General features: G+C 37.7%; 1 protein-coding gene across 2 annotated transcripts; it reads right to left on the reverse strand.

Moving 5' to 3' along the window:
* Positions 1–7,539: 7,539 nt before the first annotated feature.
* On the reverse strand, positions 7,540–15,618 carry LOC131333167 (glycine-rich domain-containing protein 1). 2 transcript variants are annotated; one of them, XM_058367535.1, is made up of 8 exons: positions 15,275–15,618; positions 13,605–13,719; positions 12,620–13,000; positions 11,452–11,715; positions 9,950–10,470; positions 9,307–9,431; positions 8,683–8,840; positions 7,540–8,261 (listed from the first exon to the last, which is right to left on the reverse strand). In XM_058367535.1, the coding sequence occupies exons 1-8, from the start codon at positions 15,475–15,477 to the stop codon at positions 7,716–7,718; spliced, it is 2,313 nt and encodes a 770-aa protein (XP_058223518.1). In that variant the 5' UTR covers positions 15,478–15,618; the 3' UTR covers positions 7,540–7,715. The 2 variants fall into 2 exon arrangements, with proteins under 2 accessions (XP_058223518.1, XP_058223519.1); XM_058367536.1 differs by lacking the exon at positions 15,275–15,618 and adding an exon at positions 13,827–14,495.
* Between the last annotated feature and the right edge of the window lie 3,343 nt (positions 15,619–18,961).

Consider the following 18,961-nt stretch of genomic DNA (forward strand, 5'->3'; position numbering starts at 1 on the left):
CTTATTAATATTCTTACCAGCTTCGAACATGTTGGCGGGCCAGGCGGGCATAGTTTCGAGGTGCATATACGTCGCCCCTCGTGCTTTGGGACAAAGAAGTTTATGCCTTGTTTGAAGGCAAATGCTAAGGAATGCCACTGCCCACTGGGGTACTTGATCAAGTGCAATTAATAATGCATTTCTTGTTAATGGTTAATGCTAGCTTTTTATTCCCATGCAATGACTTATTAGCTCCACCAACTATCATTAACTGTCACGGTAGAAATAATTTTAAGTACCAACCATACCCTTGTTTGAAGTTTTTTCTCATGATAATGAATGCCTCACATTTCGATTTCAAATAAAAAGTCAATATCATATCATAGCATATTGCAGTAACATAAAACTTGACTTCTTTTTTTTTTTTTTTAAATAAAAGCTCACCTTTCGTCTACGTTGGAGTGAGTTTTTCTTTTCCTTCTAATGAGAGAGTCAAGGGGACCCACTTAAGTCCCCACTCATTGAAATCTCACATCCAATCACGTGTTTTTACATTTTAATTCAAAAATTTAACTCCAAAATTGTCAACCAAACACAGTAAGGATTGTTCCTCCAATTCACTGTTCACATTTTTCAAATCCTATTTTACTCATCTAATGTGTATGTGATATTTATAGCCTAAAAAAAATTGTTATTATTCAAAAGATATTTGCAATACCTATAACATAATATCCATATTCAACATGTTATAGTAAAAATGAACCGGAAAAGTAATGACTTTTACCCAAATATTTTTTGAAATATCCAAGATAAAGCTGATTTTTTGCTCTTCTTGGGCTTTATCTTGGATATCTCCAAAAATATTTGGGTAAAAGTTATACAATTTTTACTATTCTGATTCCTCTAATCGAGAAAAATCAATAATCAACAAAAGTTTGTCGCAAAACTAATTAACAAACGCCAATTTTTTTTGAATAAAAACAAAAACAAAAAAAGCCCAAAAATCTCTTAGCGGAACGCCACGCCACCTGAATTTGAGTTCACTTAAATAGAGCATCTTTCCAAACCAATTTGTCATATTTTATAGGGAAATTTAGTAATAGGTCTACTATAAATATTTCATACGCCCACAAGTCCACCTAATAGTTTTGTAAAACCACAAAGCTGATTTTTTGCACTTCTTAGGCTTTATCTTAGATATTTCTAAAAATATTTGGGTAAAAGTTATACAACTTTTATTTTTCTGATTCTTCTCGTCGAGAAGAATCAATAATCAATAAAAGTTTGTCGCAAAACTAACAAACGCGATTTTTTTTGAATAAAAATAAAAACAAAAAAGCCCAAAAATATCCAAAAATCTCTTAGCAGAACACCACCTGAATTTGAGTTGACTTAAATAGAGCATCTTTCCAAACCAATTTGTCGCATTTTATAGGGAGATTTAGTAATAGGGCCACTATAGACATTTCATAAGCCCACAAGTCCACCTAATAGTTTTGTAAAATCACAAGTCCACACAACCTAAACCGTAGGATACCCTATGAAAGTGCTTAAAATCCTAAACCCTGTGAAAGTGCCTAAACCACTAAAACCTTATAATAGAAAAATGAACCCTAAAACCCTATAAAAGTGTCTAAACCCAAAGATACTCTATCCTATAATAAAAAAATGCACCCTAAAATCTTATGAAAGTGTCTAAACCCTAGGGTACTCTAAAATGGACTTGAGACCTGTAACGCCCCGATTTTTCGGAAGCAATATATAATAAAATCTTAAGAAATTTGCTAAATAAATATAATTTTCCAAAATAAAGTTTAGCTATTACAGTCACAAGATAAATTTACTGATTCAAATACATTAACTTCAGAGCTCACTCTAGGTTTGATACAAATCCGAAGCATACTCGATCTTCGTTCCTGATATTCTTTCCGTGTTGAACTGCACCATCGTTGAATCCTCTCCATTGAATCCTGCGCCACTAGCAAATTGATCGCCAAAGCAAACGATTTGCTATGATACAGACGTATCCGTAAGTGATAAATCACCCAGTAGAATAATCCAACCCAACCACCCCTCTTGCTTTACAGCTAGCAAGTAATAGGATAATATATGCGAAAAGCAGAATAAAGATTTACAAACACCAATTTATTACTATTCATTATTCTAAAGTGAAATCTAAGATCCCTCCATGAGATCTTTCCTCCCCCAACCGCTAGCCATGCTCAGTCCCATGAGGTCACTTCCCTTTGCTGTCACAGATACACCTAAGTTATATACCGAGTGTGCACCCCAATAATTACAACAAGGGGAAAGCTTATCATACCTGAATCACAACTAGGGTTCGCCTATCTTATATACCACTTCACAATCATCACTGGATACACGCCAGTCTATTAATTCATCACTGAACACTCGTCAGTTTCAATCTCATCACAAATCTCATCATATCTCAAAATCACGCCTGTAGGCAATTTAAAAATAAAACTTTCCAATTCATCCATTACCTAGCATCGTCTAGGTGAATTCTATTCGCATACCACCCCATGTCTCTAGGATCCAATCTAGCATTCAATCAAGCAGTGGTGCAACATACAATTAATCAAATAATAAACGAAACAATCAGTAAGCAACGTAATCACGCAACTTTTTATGAATGGGCCGTTACCCTTAATCTCGTGTGGCCAAGATGATAATAAGTAAGAACTTTTTTTTAAAAGAATTTTAAAAAATATATTTTTTCTAGGCTCTCATTAATTATTTCTAAGTAATTATATTGATTAAAAACTAATTAAATACATTAATTAGGAAAAAAAATATTAGAATAATTAACATGACCTTAATAAGAGTCCTAAAGGTCCTATGCAACTGGTTGAGTATCAAAAGTTGGGTTCGGAGGGTCGCGGGATTATTTTAAATGAAGACGTTAAATAAAGTGGCCGAAAGTGAAGTAAATAGATAATAAATAGTTTACTAATTAAAATATGTTGAGATTAACAAAGTTTTATCTTCTAAATGTAAGGAGTCTAAATAAAATTATCCGGGCATTAATAATAAGGTTTATAAGGTCGTAAGGTAATTTTGATTGGAAACACTATAAAAATAACAATAAATAGTAAACTAAATTAAAAAAATATTAGTTTAACAAAATATCATCTTTGAGATGCAAGGAGTCTAAGAAAAATTAGTTTGGGTGTTAAAACGTTGTTTGGAAGGTCGCAAAGATTTTTTTGTTCGGAAACTTTGAATGATAACTAATAAATAATTTAATAAATAGGTAATTAAAAAGATGATCTTAACAAGTTATGATCTTTGAGGTATGAAAAGTCTAGGAAAAATAATTCGGGGGTCAAAAATGGTGTTCGGGATATCGAAAAGTCGATTCGAACTAAAACTGTACACTTCGGAAGGTCTGACCATGTTGACCTTGCGGCCTGCAAGGTCAGAGACCTGGTTCTTGCGGCTGGAGCAACCCAAAGGTCGCGGCTGCAAACTCCATGTCAGATTTTGTTTTTTTTTTTATTATTGTTTTGGCTCGGTTTCGATGCATGGGATCGTTTGAGGCATAGGGTCAAGCATATAAACACTTAATATACTTAGAGAAGAGATTGGAATGGATTATAATACCTTTAATCCGGACAAAACGATTCGGTGGATTTTCGTTTGGCGGCGTAACATCGATACTCTAGCAGCAACTTTGGACTGGAATAACTTGACCAAACCTCTGCCGTTTTGGACGATTCGTGTGTCTAACGCGAAGATCTTGAAACGCTCTACAACTTTTGTGAAGAAGTTGAAGCCCGAAAAATATTCGAACTAGGAGAAAAGTGCGGGTTTTCATAAGTCATGTTTGCTATCTGGAAATAAAAATCCGAAAAATTTCACTGATCTTTGGACAGCGATAACTCTATCAATCCTTGACCGTTTTGGGTGATTCTTGGGTCGAAATTGAAGCTCTCGACGCCCTCTACAACATTCGTGAAGAAACTTAGGCCTACAAACGACAGAAACTAGGAGGAAACAGGCCGTGAACAGAGGGACGTGATATGGACGAAAATTGAAAGGGTGTGATCCATCTTTTCTTATTTATGTTTTTGCAGTGGACTAGGAGTAATATAAAGGGAATAGTGGAGGAAGGTAGGAGAGTGGGATGTTATAGAGATTAGAGAGATGTATAGTTTAGGAAGAGTTTGAAGGGGAGTGAATAAGTGAAAAGATCGAGATAGAGGGAGAGATAGGTGAAGAATGGGTATCCAAATCCCATAAATTGTGGGATGGTTACTAATATCTAGGGGTGGCAAACGGGCGGGTTTGGGTCAAATTGGGTAAGTTGTTAGTGGGTTAGGTCTTTAATGGGTCATTGACCCATTTAGACCCGTTAACTATGAGTCTAATTACCCATACCCAACCCGACCCATTTATTTTAAAGCAAACCCGACCCGCCCATTAACCCAATTATATATAAACTAAAAATTATGATCGAAAAATTAGAGAAGTAAAAAAAAATTATGATCGAAACTCATAAATTTTTTCAAAAAGACGAGAATAAGTAATTTTTTTTGTCTTATTGATTTTTTTTTGTCTTTATTCAAAAAGTTATAAGTTTCGATCAAATTTTTTTACTTTTCTGATTCCTCTCATCAAAACAAATTAATAAGTCACAAAAATATGACACAAAACAAAAAAAATGCAAAAAAAAATTGAATAAGAACAAAAAAATAAGTCAATTTTTTAATCCAAACCCTTTGCGGGACTACCATGAGAGAAATTTATTCACGGCGGAGCACAATTTCACGGGTCCATTCGCGCAATTAATGAATGAGATGTGTTTTCAATTTTGACTGGTCAAAATAATTGTTACCGGTTACAATTGATTTTTAATTCGGACCATTCAAAATATTTTTGGACCCGTGTGATGTAGCACAAAATAATTGAATAAAAGAGGGAGAAGGCCATGCTCCCGTGGGGTGGAAAGAGAGAGAGAGGGGGGGGGGGGTTGGGCAAGGGAGAGAGAGAGAGAGAGAGAGAGAGAGAGGGGAGGGGGGGTGGGGGGGCAGGGGGGAGAGAGAGCGGGGAGGGAGAGAGGGGCAGGGGGAGAGAGAGAGAGATGGAATTTGGGACCAATTAAAAGATGGAATTTGGTGGGTTACTTTCATTGCCCATTGGGTCATTTAAGTTGACCCAATTAATGCCCAATTATGACCCAATTAATAATGGGTTAGTTGGGTTTGAACCCATTCTTACCCAACTAATAAATGGGTTGGGTTGGGTCTATTTTCTAATTGATGGGTCTGGGTTTGTTAATGGGTCTGGGTTCAATTTGCCACCCCTACTAATATCTATTATATAGACACAATTATACATAGTTACAAGCTAATTAATAATGTATATGCTAAATTAATTTTAAATACCAAAAATTAATCTAGGTTCTAGTTTTAATCAAATTACACTTTTAAATAATTAATCGATTACTATAGACTATTTGATTAAAAATAATTTTTTTATTCGAAAAAAAAATAAAGCAAAAATCCGAGTCGTTACAAGACCTTACAAAGTTAATAAGTGGACTTGTGGACTTATGAATTTCACGTAATGGACAGCCTAGTAATTTTCTATATTTTATATTCTTGCATACTCCCTCCGTCCCTTATTTTGTGTCCAGTATTTTATTTTGGGCTGTCCCTTAATAAGTGTCCATTTTGTAAAATTAAGAGGGTAAAAGTTAGTGCATTGTCTATTTTGTCCCTAAAAGTAAATTTTATTTTGAAAAGTTAGTGAGTAAAAGTGTAATGATGATGGGTAAGTAGGGAAAGTGGAGGAAAAAATTAATGTGAAAAGTGTAATGATGATATCTTTTTAATAAGTTGGAATTACGGAGCAGGACACTTAAAAAGGAACGGAAGGAGTATTATTTTGACTTCTAAAACAGAAGCTATTCTAAAGGGTAATATTGGCAGCCAAGATAATGCAATTAATGCTGCAAACAAAATCTAGAAAAAAGTGCTCTCAACCATCCAAAATTTTAATGCTTATATAAAACATTATTAATTACAATTAAAGATGTGACCCTAAACATCATTAACTTCAAATTATATCGTTACTCCTACGCAGATGCCCCAGGAGCACCTATTAGTAGGACCGTTGTTTGAATGATGTTTTGAAAATTTTTGAGTTTGATTTTTGGGTAATGAGTGGAGAGATAAATTAAGGTAATGATTAGAGGTAGGGATAATGAATTGAGAGATAGAGAGAGAAATGAAAATAATGATTAGAGAGGGGAGAGAGAAGTAGGAGTAACGATTAAAAGTAAGAGTAACCAGTGTTTTTTGAGTTGGAAAATATTTTCAAGAAGTGATCCAAACAAGGCATTAGACTTTAGAGTGAGATTTTATTTTATTTTTTTCTTTTAAATGAAATTACAAATATGATTCATCACGCCACACCACTATCTATGTGAGATTCCAAGGCTTCTATTACATATAGATGGTATGTTTAGCCTCAATGAGTAGCTATGAAACTTAAGCCTGGAATTTGTTCAATCAAGTTCAAGTTTCGAATTTCTCATTCATTTTTATCATCACCGTCTCCTCATTGGTGAGCGTGAGTTCATCATTTAATCCAATGGGGTAGCCACGAATCTATGAGCCCTCTGAGGGGAATCGACCTAATGTGCACCAACTGTGCACAGACGGCATGTAGGTCCTACTTTGAATCCTGTAGATATAATCGGAACCGTTCAATAATTTTAAAATAATTTTTTGAGTGGTCTAGTTAGAAATCAACTCAATTCAATGTGTGTATATACTCAATCCAATATTTTAATTTTCATTCAAATTACAATCCACTCTGAAAAAAATAATATATGGAAGATTGGATCAAACACCTTCACATATTGGATAGAGCTGATTTCTTGTTTGGGCACTTGAAAAATTATTCGAAAATTATTGAACAACTTGGATTATCCGTGCGAGATCCAGAGTGGACCTCACATGCCACCGGTGCACATTAGGTCAGTTCCCATAGCTTTTTCGCAAATCTATACCTGATGAGAGTATGAACCTCTTCCCAAGTCTCGAGTAACAATTTAAAATGGTCCAACCCCACCCGAAATTAACGAAGTGCACTAGGCACACTTAACCAGAGCACATTATTAAAATTAGGTGCACAGAAATGACTCACTATCAAAATGGTGATCAGAACATAGGTGACACAACCAGCCTTGTCGTCGGACTCAAAACAATTAGTACGGGTCTCTAAATTGTTTGTAATCGGGGTTTTCATGAACTGGGTTTGAAATTAGACTCGCGCATCAGTACTTTTTCGTCATTTTCAACTATGGATACACATACACATACATATAATGGATACACATGCACATGCATATTCTAGCGGACTGTGGTTTGTCTTGGTAAACATACATATACACATATAAATATATACATGTATTGGAGGAGGACAACACTTGCTGGGTCAATTTCGTGAATAAAAAAAGCAGTAGTAATTTTTTAAAAATATTTTCTCAAATTATGTGCATGTGTATTTGGGTGTGTGTAAGTTCGGGTGTGGTTTAAGACTTCTCCGTTATTACAAACCGCATATTAGTATATGAGTCCAGCTACTTGACCCTTGTATACAAATATATCAAATGGGCATACTCCTTTTCCCCATCATACAAGTAATGAACTATGCATGTACAAAAAATTTCCTTAACCTGTATCAAGCGACGGCTGCAAATCCGATCACTCTCGAGCAATAATAACTTTCTTGAACAACTTATCGCCGCCCTCAGCAGGTGAATAACTTGAAGCCGCGGGTTGTTTCGCAGAATCATCAGATGCCAACACTGCTTTTGCATTCCAATACCAAGGTTGAAGATGACTGATAGTAACGGATGGAGAGCATGAAGAAGAAGGATCAAGCATGACAGATCCCCAGTCTCTAGTTCTGAGCTTCGTTTCCTTCAATCTCCTCCTAATCAACAAGTTCCCCGCGTCTTCCTTTCTCATCTCCGACACGCTTCTCAGTATTGAAATGCATAATAGGAGGACCAAAACTGCGTCTTCTTCAGGGGAGAATTCTACCACCAGTAGCTTCCAATTAAGTAGTGCTGTTGCTTTTCCGTTTGGGTCATCTTCTGAAAACCGAACTAGCGTCACAAACCCTTCTTCTGCTTCTGCTTCTGGCCGATTTTCATCTTGAGTGTTTGTCTTTTCTTCCTTTGTTTTATTCTGTAAATCGATGTTCCTTCTTCCATATTGCATTTTCCGTCCTATTAACAACTTCACCTGCAATATTCAATTTGTTTCGATTGACTTCTAGTTAAAGGGTCTACCCATAAAAATCTTTTTCTTCAGAGGCTATCCTACATGTACTCTTCTAAAGGTATGTGGTATACATGGCACACATTTCAACAATCAAATAAGTTATGGGATCTATGTCCGACATGTTTAGTTTGACAGTCACTAAGCATGCATGTTTTACAATTTCCATTTATCATGAATATGCATAGACGCATGTTTGACAATTTCCATTTATCATGAATATGCATAAACTCATGTATTATGCATGAATGCCTTAAGGCATCTTGTAAACACCATTTATGCAAGAAAATAAAATCACCTATTGAAATTATAGTCAAATAAATCCAACACTTGGACATGTACTTGTAACATAGTTCACACATAAGAAAGTATATTTGCTGTTTACCTTTGCGTCTGGAGATCCTTTGCTTTTCAGGTCAAAACTCAGGATTTCTCTAGATGTCGATTCCCACTGTATCATCAGTTCATCACCAGTCGAAAACTCCCATGAAGCATTCCACTGTTCTGAGGGCTCTTTTGGTGTTGCTGTTCCTACCACTTTCACTGCATTAGACAGCCAATACAACTATTAAAAGAAAATAACTGCTTATGAATCTAGGTCGATGCTAGTTGTGGCGGATATAAGAAAACAAAGCAAACAGACTTTTACCAAGCGTATGAAGTTCGAAATTTTTTACCATCCCATCTAAATATAACGTAAAACAAGTGGAATTATAGAGGAAAACAATGCATCATTTGAGCATCTGTAGTCTTCCAAAAGACCTTTTTGAACTATCCCGTGGATGTCTAAAGAAAGATTGGAGCTTGGAAGAGGGGGAGTGGCAAACTAGTTTTAAATCTACATGATTCCAAGGTTCTATGAATCAAGAAAGAAGAACCTGCACTCAGTTGCGCCTAAGAAAGCCATTTTGTCGATAGTTCTTTTTCTTGTTTAGGTGATTTTTTCTTTAACTTTTCAGACATCAGATAAAAGTGTCTGAATCCAACAAAAAGATAGATTGGAGCATACCAGGAGCTCGGCCGATGGAGTCAGCAACATAAGACCAAGAACCTTCACGTATCTCTATAATCCTTTCTTCCCATTTCACAGCAGAAGGAGTTTCAGCACCCCTCCTCCAAAACCCTCTGCCCATTCTATTTTATGTAAAACAGTAAAAGTAGAATATAGTTATTCACATCAAAACAGTGCTCCCCACAGTGGGGACTCCAATTTCTTTTTTCAGGATACTCTTTAAGAAACTTTAATCTACCCCAATTATAATACTCCATATGATATCAACATTGAAAAATATGTAAATGCGTCAAATATTGCCATTTTTGTTTGATGAAATGCAGTTTAAAATCTTGCATAATATCCTTCAATTTTTGTAACCCAGTGACCATTTTGGGTAATAATCCCTAAATTAGGCTACAAAATTTATTGTGTAACAAGTTGCATCAGAGTTAAATTGGTATTAAGGATTAGCGTGTTTGAGTGAGAATGAAATGACATTAGCGTGTTCATCAATTTTTTCTAGGGAAGTCAAAGTGCATGCTAAAGAAAAAAAACCATCACGTAGTTTTTGTTTGTGTAGTACATAATTATCCTTTGTTGAGGGTGATCAAGTGACCACCTTTAGGTATGTGAAGAAATAACAAAAGGCAAAACATACCTCATTCGAACAATAAAACACTCTCTCCCTGCGTGATCCAAAACAGTGCGAGACAACCACCGACCTTCTTGAGGATGGTATTGGTTCATCCTCAGAATTAAATCACATATCATGGCTCCTGAATCGTCCGTGACACGATCAGGCACACATTTCAGCAAGTATGGTGCTTGGATTGGGGGAGTCATGGAAGAGACAACTCTAATCTTTCGATCAATTTCCCTTTTGCAAGTAAGAGAGGTTGCTCGTAGTAAGTCGTTCCAAAGAAACGTAACTGTGTCTTTCACTGTACTTCCTTCGAAACAGTGACTGCCACGATCACGAAGCTCCAGCACAACTCCCCTTGTTCCAAATTCACAGTAAAGATGCCAAGCTTTCTGCCAAGAGCCCAAGGGGAAACTGGATATTTGTTTATCAATCTTAAGCTCCTTGTGACACCTCACCATGCGGAGGCACAAAAGGTCACGCAGTGTTTTCCCTTGCATTCCCTTCATCTTTGAGTCAAGCTTCACAAATACACAGACCTATCTAGTAAACACCCCAGTGTCAGTTTCATACGGAATGAAGTTAGTCTAATTGTCATTTGCAGTTGGTAAATTTTTAAGATAAAACCTAATATTGCCACCTAACTAGTATAGGAATTTTTAATCAGGTTAGGCGGTTTCTGTTCATTTGGTCAGAAAGATAACAAAAATGGAACATAAGTTCCTAAGAACATGGTTGAGGGAAGATTAAGGTACCACTTGAACTATAGCAAGCATTAAAGCAAAATCAATTGTAGATGTGATCTCCATGCGTTCCAATAGTTTTTAGCACTAAACATATTACTTGGTGAATTTTCTACAACGAATGAAGCTACCCGATTAAGCATTAGCTCCCCTGACATAGAAAACAAAAAAGTCAAATAATGGAAATTCACTACTCAATTTTGCTACCTACAAGAACAAAATGATTGCTATGAGCCTGGTCCCTGACATATCTTTTACATATTCAAAATTATCGACTTAACACTATTACAGTCATCACAGTCTGATTCACAACGTAAAGGTAGATATACAAGTAGGGAATTAAAACTAGACTAGAATCGAATAATGTAGTATGAGCATTGTTGGGAGGAACATGTGTGTGATGGGCAAAGTGGGGGTCCAACCTAATTTCTTTACCATTTTGAAGGCTAACTCTACATCAGAAAATCAATCCATTACTTTATGCTGAAGAATGGTGAAGTTCAGTTAATGTAACCAGAGAATCTTAGAACATGTACAACACAAATGGATCAAACATTGGAGAAAAATGTAATTGAATTCTACACTCCATTTTTTGACATCTACACTCCTTTTTTTGTCTTATAGCAAAAAAATTACATACGCTTTCAACACTAAAATCCAAAAAAAGGAGTGTAGATGTCAAAAAAGGGAGTGTAGAATTCAATTTCCAAAATGTAAGAAACTAAGAATAACAAGCCAATATACTGTAGAGCATCAAAAATACTGTTTCCAACCTACCTCCAACAAGTATCGGGGTAGCATGGACTTGTATCTTGTGTTAACATCATCATCCGTGACCTCCCAGTGAATCGGGGGCTTGACCTTGTCAGCCCATCCACAGGCAGCACCACCAGCTTTCTCATATGGTTCATCAAAAGTTCCCTCCCATAGCTTCTTGGTCTCTTCCACCTCTTCTTCCTTGACTTCTTCCCAGACCGCCACCACCTTCCCCATATCCCCCTCCATCTCCTTCGCATCAGCTGCGTATACTGTGGGATAGCTCTGATTCATTAACAAAAAGCAAAGGAGGATATGAGAGATTCATCTCCCTTAACAGATCCGAGGGCGGATCTACCATGTGACCAGAAGGTCTCGTGCTCCGCCTGCATTCCTAAACCATACTCTAGGAAGTAGGAACCCCTGGCATTGGGGAAGTATCGAACCAACTAATCTGATATGCCTCAAAAGCAGCCCCTTGGTCAATGTGCTTCACTACTTCCTCTCCCTATAAAACCCCTCTTTTTTGAGATTTACATGATATGTTTCCACGTACTTACATGACAAATCTATGACTAGGCTTTTGATTGCTCAATTTTTGTGTTCAATGTACTGATTATATAGCATTCATGGAGGTCAGGGCTTTTGATTCATAACTTGTCCGTTATGGCTTTTCAGTAAATAATTTTGATTTCTTCAATTAACTAGTTGATTGTACTTTAAAATTGGGGCATTTCAATTGGAAAAACAAACCCATATCTAACACTTATGAAACACCGGCTAAAAACAACATTGTGCGCTAAAAACAACATTGTGCTTGATGGTGAAAAAATATTTTCAAGGTTAGGATTACTAGTGTCGCCCTTTGTTGAACTCCTGCATTATTAGCCACTGAAAATATAGTTACTTTTTATCAAAAAATTTGCTTGTTACCATTTCAACCGTCGAGTCAATTGAGTCATTATACGAAAGTAATTTATATATGTACACACACATGTGTGGAGTTGGAGACCAAGGCATCTGTATGACAAAACTGCTACCATGTAATTTGAACATGATTACTAAGAAAAATGCTTGTCTACCAATTCCAAGAGCTTGGATTGAATACTTGTTGACGTGATTATCAAGTCAAATCTGAATTATGTGAAAAGAGACAGCTAGTGATGAAGATAACAAAAATCTAACCCACCTGATGGCTCACCCACATGAGAAGAATGTCTGAGGCAGGCACCAAATGAGCACACAAATTGGAAAACCTTCGCATCATACAGAGAAACATTTTGTATCGTTGTCTGGCTGCTATTAAATACACAGTCTCTGACATATAAGGTGCTGATAACTTGGCATACAAATTTCTCTGCTTTAATACTAGGCTCAAAAGATCCTCATTCGCAACCAAGGGGATTGAGCCATCAGAAGCCAATTCATTCTCAAATGGCTCAGATGGGTACTTATGGATCCAAACGTCCCTGCATCTGATCAGCGCATACTCTTCGTTCCCCTTGTTGAAGATAGCCGGTTTTCCTATGAGCTTTGAGAATCTCAACTCACAGTATCGCGCATAACTGGCCTGAAATTGACAGGTAATCGGTTTGGATGCCAAGAAAACGGAGGAAAAGCAAAGAAAAGCAACATCGTGTCTAAGACTCTTTGTTTCAATGAACAATGCTACAGACATAGATATCCGGACACATATCGGGACACAATGCATCCGAGCCAATCAATGAACTGTGGGTCCCACACAATATATGCAGGACCCACACACATTAGACGGCTGTGCTTCTGGAATGTTTTCATTTTTGAATACCGAAAAGAACCCAAATAACTCCACATCCAATTTGATTGGCCAGGTTAGATAGGAAATTGGGTTACAAACCGATAACGAACTCATTTTCAGAATTTAAATGCCGCAACGTCCAGTGTGGAGTAATTATTAGATTAACTATATACAATCAATTCTGATCCTACAAAACATAAGTGTGGAAACGTGCAATTTTTAAAACCTTCACCATAAGTTGACTGGAGTTCCTCATATATGGATTGTATAACGTCCGCAGCAAGTCTGGTCAATCAAACATAAATTACTAGTAAAGTAGATTACTTTTCTATTTAGCTTTCCCCACATTTTCTCATTGACCAAACAGTGTTCAACTGGGAAAATATCCATGGCTTACCGGATTCAAGGAATGACAAAACCAGACCAATTCAATATCAATTGGAGGAAGAACCATTGGGGGAGGAGACCCCACCGTCAGATCAGAAATCAACGGCATCCAAAGCTCATCATACCTGCATAAATAAAAACCCATCACAAATTCATCAAAACCCAATTCGTCATTTACAACTCTCTGATCAAATTACTCTCCCAATGATACAAACCCTTGGGTAGAACTCACCCTTAAAAACCGGATTACAATGGGAGGATGCCCATGAGCTTATATGCACATGGCTAATCTCATACTTAGCTGATGTGGGACATTAGGATCGTAACATACCACCAGGCTCCGCAGCCGACGTCCACGGTGGCGCATCACTCTATTGGCATGGAACTCTCGTCCAATCAATAGGTCGCCCCCTCCGGGAGTCGAACTGCAAAGTCGCACCCATACAATCTCATACTTGCACATGCGCATCCGAGCCCATACTCAATGTGGTGATTGGCTCTGATACCAATGATACAAACCCTTAGGTAGAACTCACCCTTGAAAACCGGCTTACAAGGGGAGGGTGCCCAAGATCTTATATGTGCGCTTATATGCACATGGCTAATCCCATATTGTTTGTCCAAATGAAAAAATTAAATACTTCCGGGTAAAATTTTGATTTTTTTTTACACCAAATTAGAGTTGTATTAATTTGAAGCAAAAAAAATTCAAAAGATACCGACTTCCTCGGCTTTGGCATCCGTCCCCATCCACACCCCGAGTCGGGCCATGCTTTTAAGGAACCACCTCTGTGGCCTAGGGATTGTAATTTCGTTGCAGTGTCGTGACATGCGGTATCATACCTTGCCTAACTGTCCATTTTGTTGGATTTACCAAGTAAGTGGTGGTGTTGATGAAAAATAAAATTGCTCGGACGCGGGCAGCAACATGAACAAAAACACGTTTGTTTTTCAAAAACAACACATTTGTTGGCTTCTCTGATTTTGTGAAAAAAAGAGACGAGACTAACAGAAAAATACTCCTATATGTTTTTGTTGCTGCGGTTTTAGGAGTTCTTGCGCGAAAATAGAGAAATCAAACATGCGAGGATTTTCCGTTAAAATAAGCGCGCGCGCACACGCACACACAAAAAAAAAAAACACTATTATTATCCATCCAAACACAGCTTCCATGGTTTGTATTTAAGTGATTGTTTGGAACTTGACGAAAATCAACGAAAATAAAAGGGAAAAAACAGGAAAATGAAAATCTGAAGGAAAAAAAAGCAGAGAAAAATCTATTGCGCGCTGAAACATCACCAAATCCGGTAATAAAAACACTTTTGTGTCATTAACACGAATGTTGCCGCGATTTGCAACCGTTTTATGTCGTCGCAAGACATGGTATGTCACTTAGACTAGGCAAGGTATGACACGTTATCTTCTTGTCACCGGGTTAGGCAAGAGATAAGATGAAACAGTATGTGCTTGTCACCGTATAGTCTAAGGCATAAAAACATGGGCTTGTAACCAGGCTAGGCATGAGTCGCATGACAGGACAAGACAGGGTATTTTATTTTTCGATCTCAAAATTGCACAATTTTTCAAAAAAATGACGAGTGATTTGGGACGGATGGATGGAGTACTAATGACGAGAATTCAGTACTCGGGGCGGGGGCGGTGGGGGGTGAAGCTTATTACCTTCTTATAGCTTCGACAATAGTGGGTTTTTGTTGGAGCCAATGAGACTCGGCAACAACTCTGAGAAACCGGAGATTTCGCCTGGCGGCGGCCACCAGATCTACGCCCACTCTCACCGCCGCCTCCTCCTCCGATATCTCGCTCAGGCTTCTCGCTGAGACGCCGTCGGAGACGCCTCCGGCGCCGCTAACCGCCGCCGACATTTTTGATACGCAGGGACTAGAGGAGGAGTAGAATCAGTGAATCATAACAGCAACATTCTGTTACACGGATACAACAACTCATGAATAAAATCCATGTGGGGAGTAGGAGAGAGAGTATGACACGGAGTAATTGAAAAAAAAAATATGAGGAGAGAGAGATGGGTAATCCTTTTGGAAGGGGCCACGTGGGGAATTTTTTAGGATTTGTAGATGGAAGATGACAGATTTTTTAACGCGGAGCGAATATATTTCACGTGATATCTATTCGGCGCATCCGAGCTGTTCAATATATTTCTGGACGGTTCGAATTGAAATTTTCTCTCTCCTCTCATCCCAATACTTTCTCTCTCATTTTCTCTTTCCAAATCTGAGCCGTTCAAAAAACAAATGGAATGCTCGGACTCGAGCAGGCACTACGTGGTACCCACTCAGCATTGAAAAAAATTTCATGGAAGAGAGGAGTTGGGCTCCTCTCCGATCTGAATCGGAGAATCCTCCAATTTCAATTTAATGGTCAAAATTATCCTAGTAACTCAAGCCTCAAAGGCCATATGGTAGTCTACGAGCACCCAATTAATCCCTAAATATTTCTCAATTACATAAGCGTCTTCCCTCTTCGTTTTTTTTTTTGAATGGCGAAAAAAAAATCATTAATCTTCGAAGTTTACAAAAAATTCTTTTTTTTTGAACGGCGTCTTCTCTCCCCGTTAAACCTGCTTCTATTTTTTTTTTATATATAGTTCATGAAGATTTTTTTCGACCGATATCATATAGCTCATGAGGATTTTTTTTACTAATATTATATCAATAATTTTTTTCTTTCAACATTTTTTTTCCGCTAATATTATCTTATTATGTAGCTTAGGAGATTTTTTTTTTACCGATACTAATGTATTTTCATGTGTGCTTCGTACTGTATCATGTGCTCATTGATGTAATTGCTCTCATATGTAAGAAAGTTGAAATTAAGATTCAATTATGGAAATTAGAAAGAAATCGTAAGAGTAAGTAATTGAACGTAAGATAATTTTTACAGAAAAAATATTTTAGAAGAAATGCAAAAGGAGTTCTTTGATTAACCCTGTGAATCCAATTGTTCGTTGAACCAGCACCTGTTATTAAAGTTACGATATAAAATTTTACTAATGTTTGAAATTTGGTAAATTGGTGCATGTAATGTGATAATTGGGAGTAATTGAGTACTCGTAGAATACCATATGAGCTTTGGGGCTAAAGATATTAGGATAACTCTAACCATTGAATTGAAACTGGAGGATCCTCCAATTCCCTTTGAATTAGAGAGGAGCCGAACTCGGGAGGGAGGAGAGGCTCATTCGGCGGCTTTAATTATTACTCCTTCCGTTACTTATTTAAAGATATAATTAGTTTTTTATCCAATTAAAATAAGATGAGAGACTATTAAATTGGAACTGGGGTATTGGATTTTGGATACTCTCTGCTTTTAGCGAGTAAAATGGGGAAATTCCAAATGCTACGAGCTACTCTAGTTGCTACCACTAAAATGCCATAAATTTATTTTTAAAAAATATTAGTAAGATAAGTAAAATTACCCTCTTACTCTTTCATGTTAAAAATAGTAATTATGGTGTAATAAATGAGACATAACAAGTGAGAGGTTAGTTTAAGGATTATTTGCAAATTTGTTCGTTTTGGGTCTCAAAATCTAAACCAAACATAGAGACATGTCCACTTCTTCTTCTTAATTTTTTGGTCTATGATATTTGTTTCAATCTTGAATTCATGTTTATCTTTTTTGTTAAGCGGGTATACATCAACGTAGGTTGAGGGAAATTATTAGGTTAGTGCACATGAATTCATAGGCTGTCCATGACTTTAAACCACAAACATCTACGACGAAGCTCGAATTTTGACCTCTCATAAATAAAGGACCGAGAAATACCATTGGGCTGCCCCCATTTGACAGAAGGCGCATTAATTTAATGCGCAAAACATAGCTGAGCCTTGTGTGCCCTCCCCGGTTCCATGTGTTAATTAAGGCGATTATGACTTTGCGTGCCGCCTCCATCTCTATTATAAAACAGAAGGGTGTGGGGATAAATTGTTAGAACATTTTAGATTTATTTGATCCAAAGGCTGTAGTGCATACTCCCACTTCCCGATTAAGTGCCCATAGTTTTTACCTAAATCACACAACTGCCATCCATTTCCAACCGGAATGCATAGTGTCGTAGGCACGGGCTAACGCTAGTTGTACAATGAAGAAGAAGTCCTTTTCTGCTGTCATGGTTATTAGGTAGAGTAAAGCACTATTAATGGATGAGAAAGAATATGGCCCCCACAGAATGGCATAGACTTGTGTCTTCTAATCTGTTTGTTTATGGAGTAGTATTGTACACATTAGCGGGAATTAGCAGGTTAGTTTACAAAGAGTTTCATTAGTTATTTATTCTGTCTAGTCTTGAATTTCAAACATCCACGACGGGAATCAAATCCCGACCTTCCACGCGAGAAAGATCACGAAATGCCAACTGAACTGGAGCCCATTTGTCTATATGTTTCTAGTTTAGTGTATTTGTTTCGTGTAAAGGAGATTTGGTGAAAGCGTAATCTAAAATATTCCACACTGGTCCACGCCAAGAAAAGCACAAGCACCACTTGTCTCGCTCAAGTGCCTTCCCCACTGAACCAGAGGTACACTACCCTGGTCTCCGGTCCACATTCGTGTGATGGTCCCTTTGTGTGATGCAAAGCGTAATTCATTACGGTTCTAATTCAAGATCCAAACTGTACATGTAGTTGGTCTCGATGTGTTTAACATCTGTACACAAAATTAAGTTGATTGAAGATCAATAAAAGCTTGGTTGATTGGTTTTTGTCTCATATACCGTCTGGCCGTCTACTTTACTTGTGGAAAATATGATTCGTTCAACTAGATACTGATATCCAATGAAATTGAGTTTTTGCGAGGACGTTAAACACATCGAGACTGACTCCCGTGCCCAGCTCAAGCAGTCGTGTAACCCCCTTTGGCAGTGAGAGGTTGCGGATTTGACTCCGATGGAGAGGAGTCCAACCCTTGTATTTATTAGGGCTGTCCAGAAACCCGATCCGACTCGAACCGAAAATTGCTGACGGGTGGTTCTGATTTTCTATTTCGGTTGGGTTCGGGTTGACTTGGTCGGATTTTTAATCCCTTCGGTCGGGTTTCGGGTGCCCATATATTGTTTCGGGTTAACCCGACCCGACCGAAACATACACATATAAAAGGGAAAAAAAAAACCCTAACTTCATTTCGTTTCACACAGGCGCAGGCTCGCAGCCCTGCCCCTCTGGCCTCTCCACTCTCCAGAAGTCCAGATCTACTCTCAACCCTCAACAGTACCACCCGATCCATGCCCACCGCCACCGGCCACCGCCATCAAATCAACGCCGAGCCCCTTGTTTCCCGACGCAACTTGTCCGGTAGTCCCCCTTTTCTCTCTCAATTGATCAGTCCCCGACT

This window comes from Rhododendron vialii, chromosome 7a (assembly GCF_030253575.1).
Source record: "Rhododendron vialii isolate Sample 1 chromosome 7a, ASM3025357v1".
NCBI classification, from domain to species: domain Eukaryota; kingdom Viridiplantae; phylum Streptophyta; class Magnoliopsida; order Ericales; family Ericaceae; genus Rhododendron; species Rhododendron vialii.

Excerpts from the sequence above, each read along its gene's own strand:
- LOC131333167 (XM_058367535.1), bottom strand. The coding sequence starts at position 15,477 with ATGTCGGCGGCGGTTAGCGGCGCCGGAGGCGTCTCCGACGGCGTCTCA. Across the intron at positions 9,432-9,949 it reads TGTTTTATTGTTCGAATGAG|AATGGGCAGAGGGTTTTGGA; the intron begins GTATGTTTTGCC and ends TACATAAAATAG. Across the intron at positions 8,262-8,682 it reads AAGGATCTCCAGACGCAAAG|GTGAAGTTGTTAATAGGACG; the intron begins GTAAACAGCAAA and ends TGAATATTGCAG.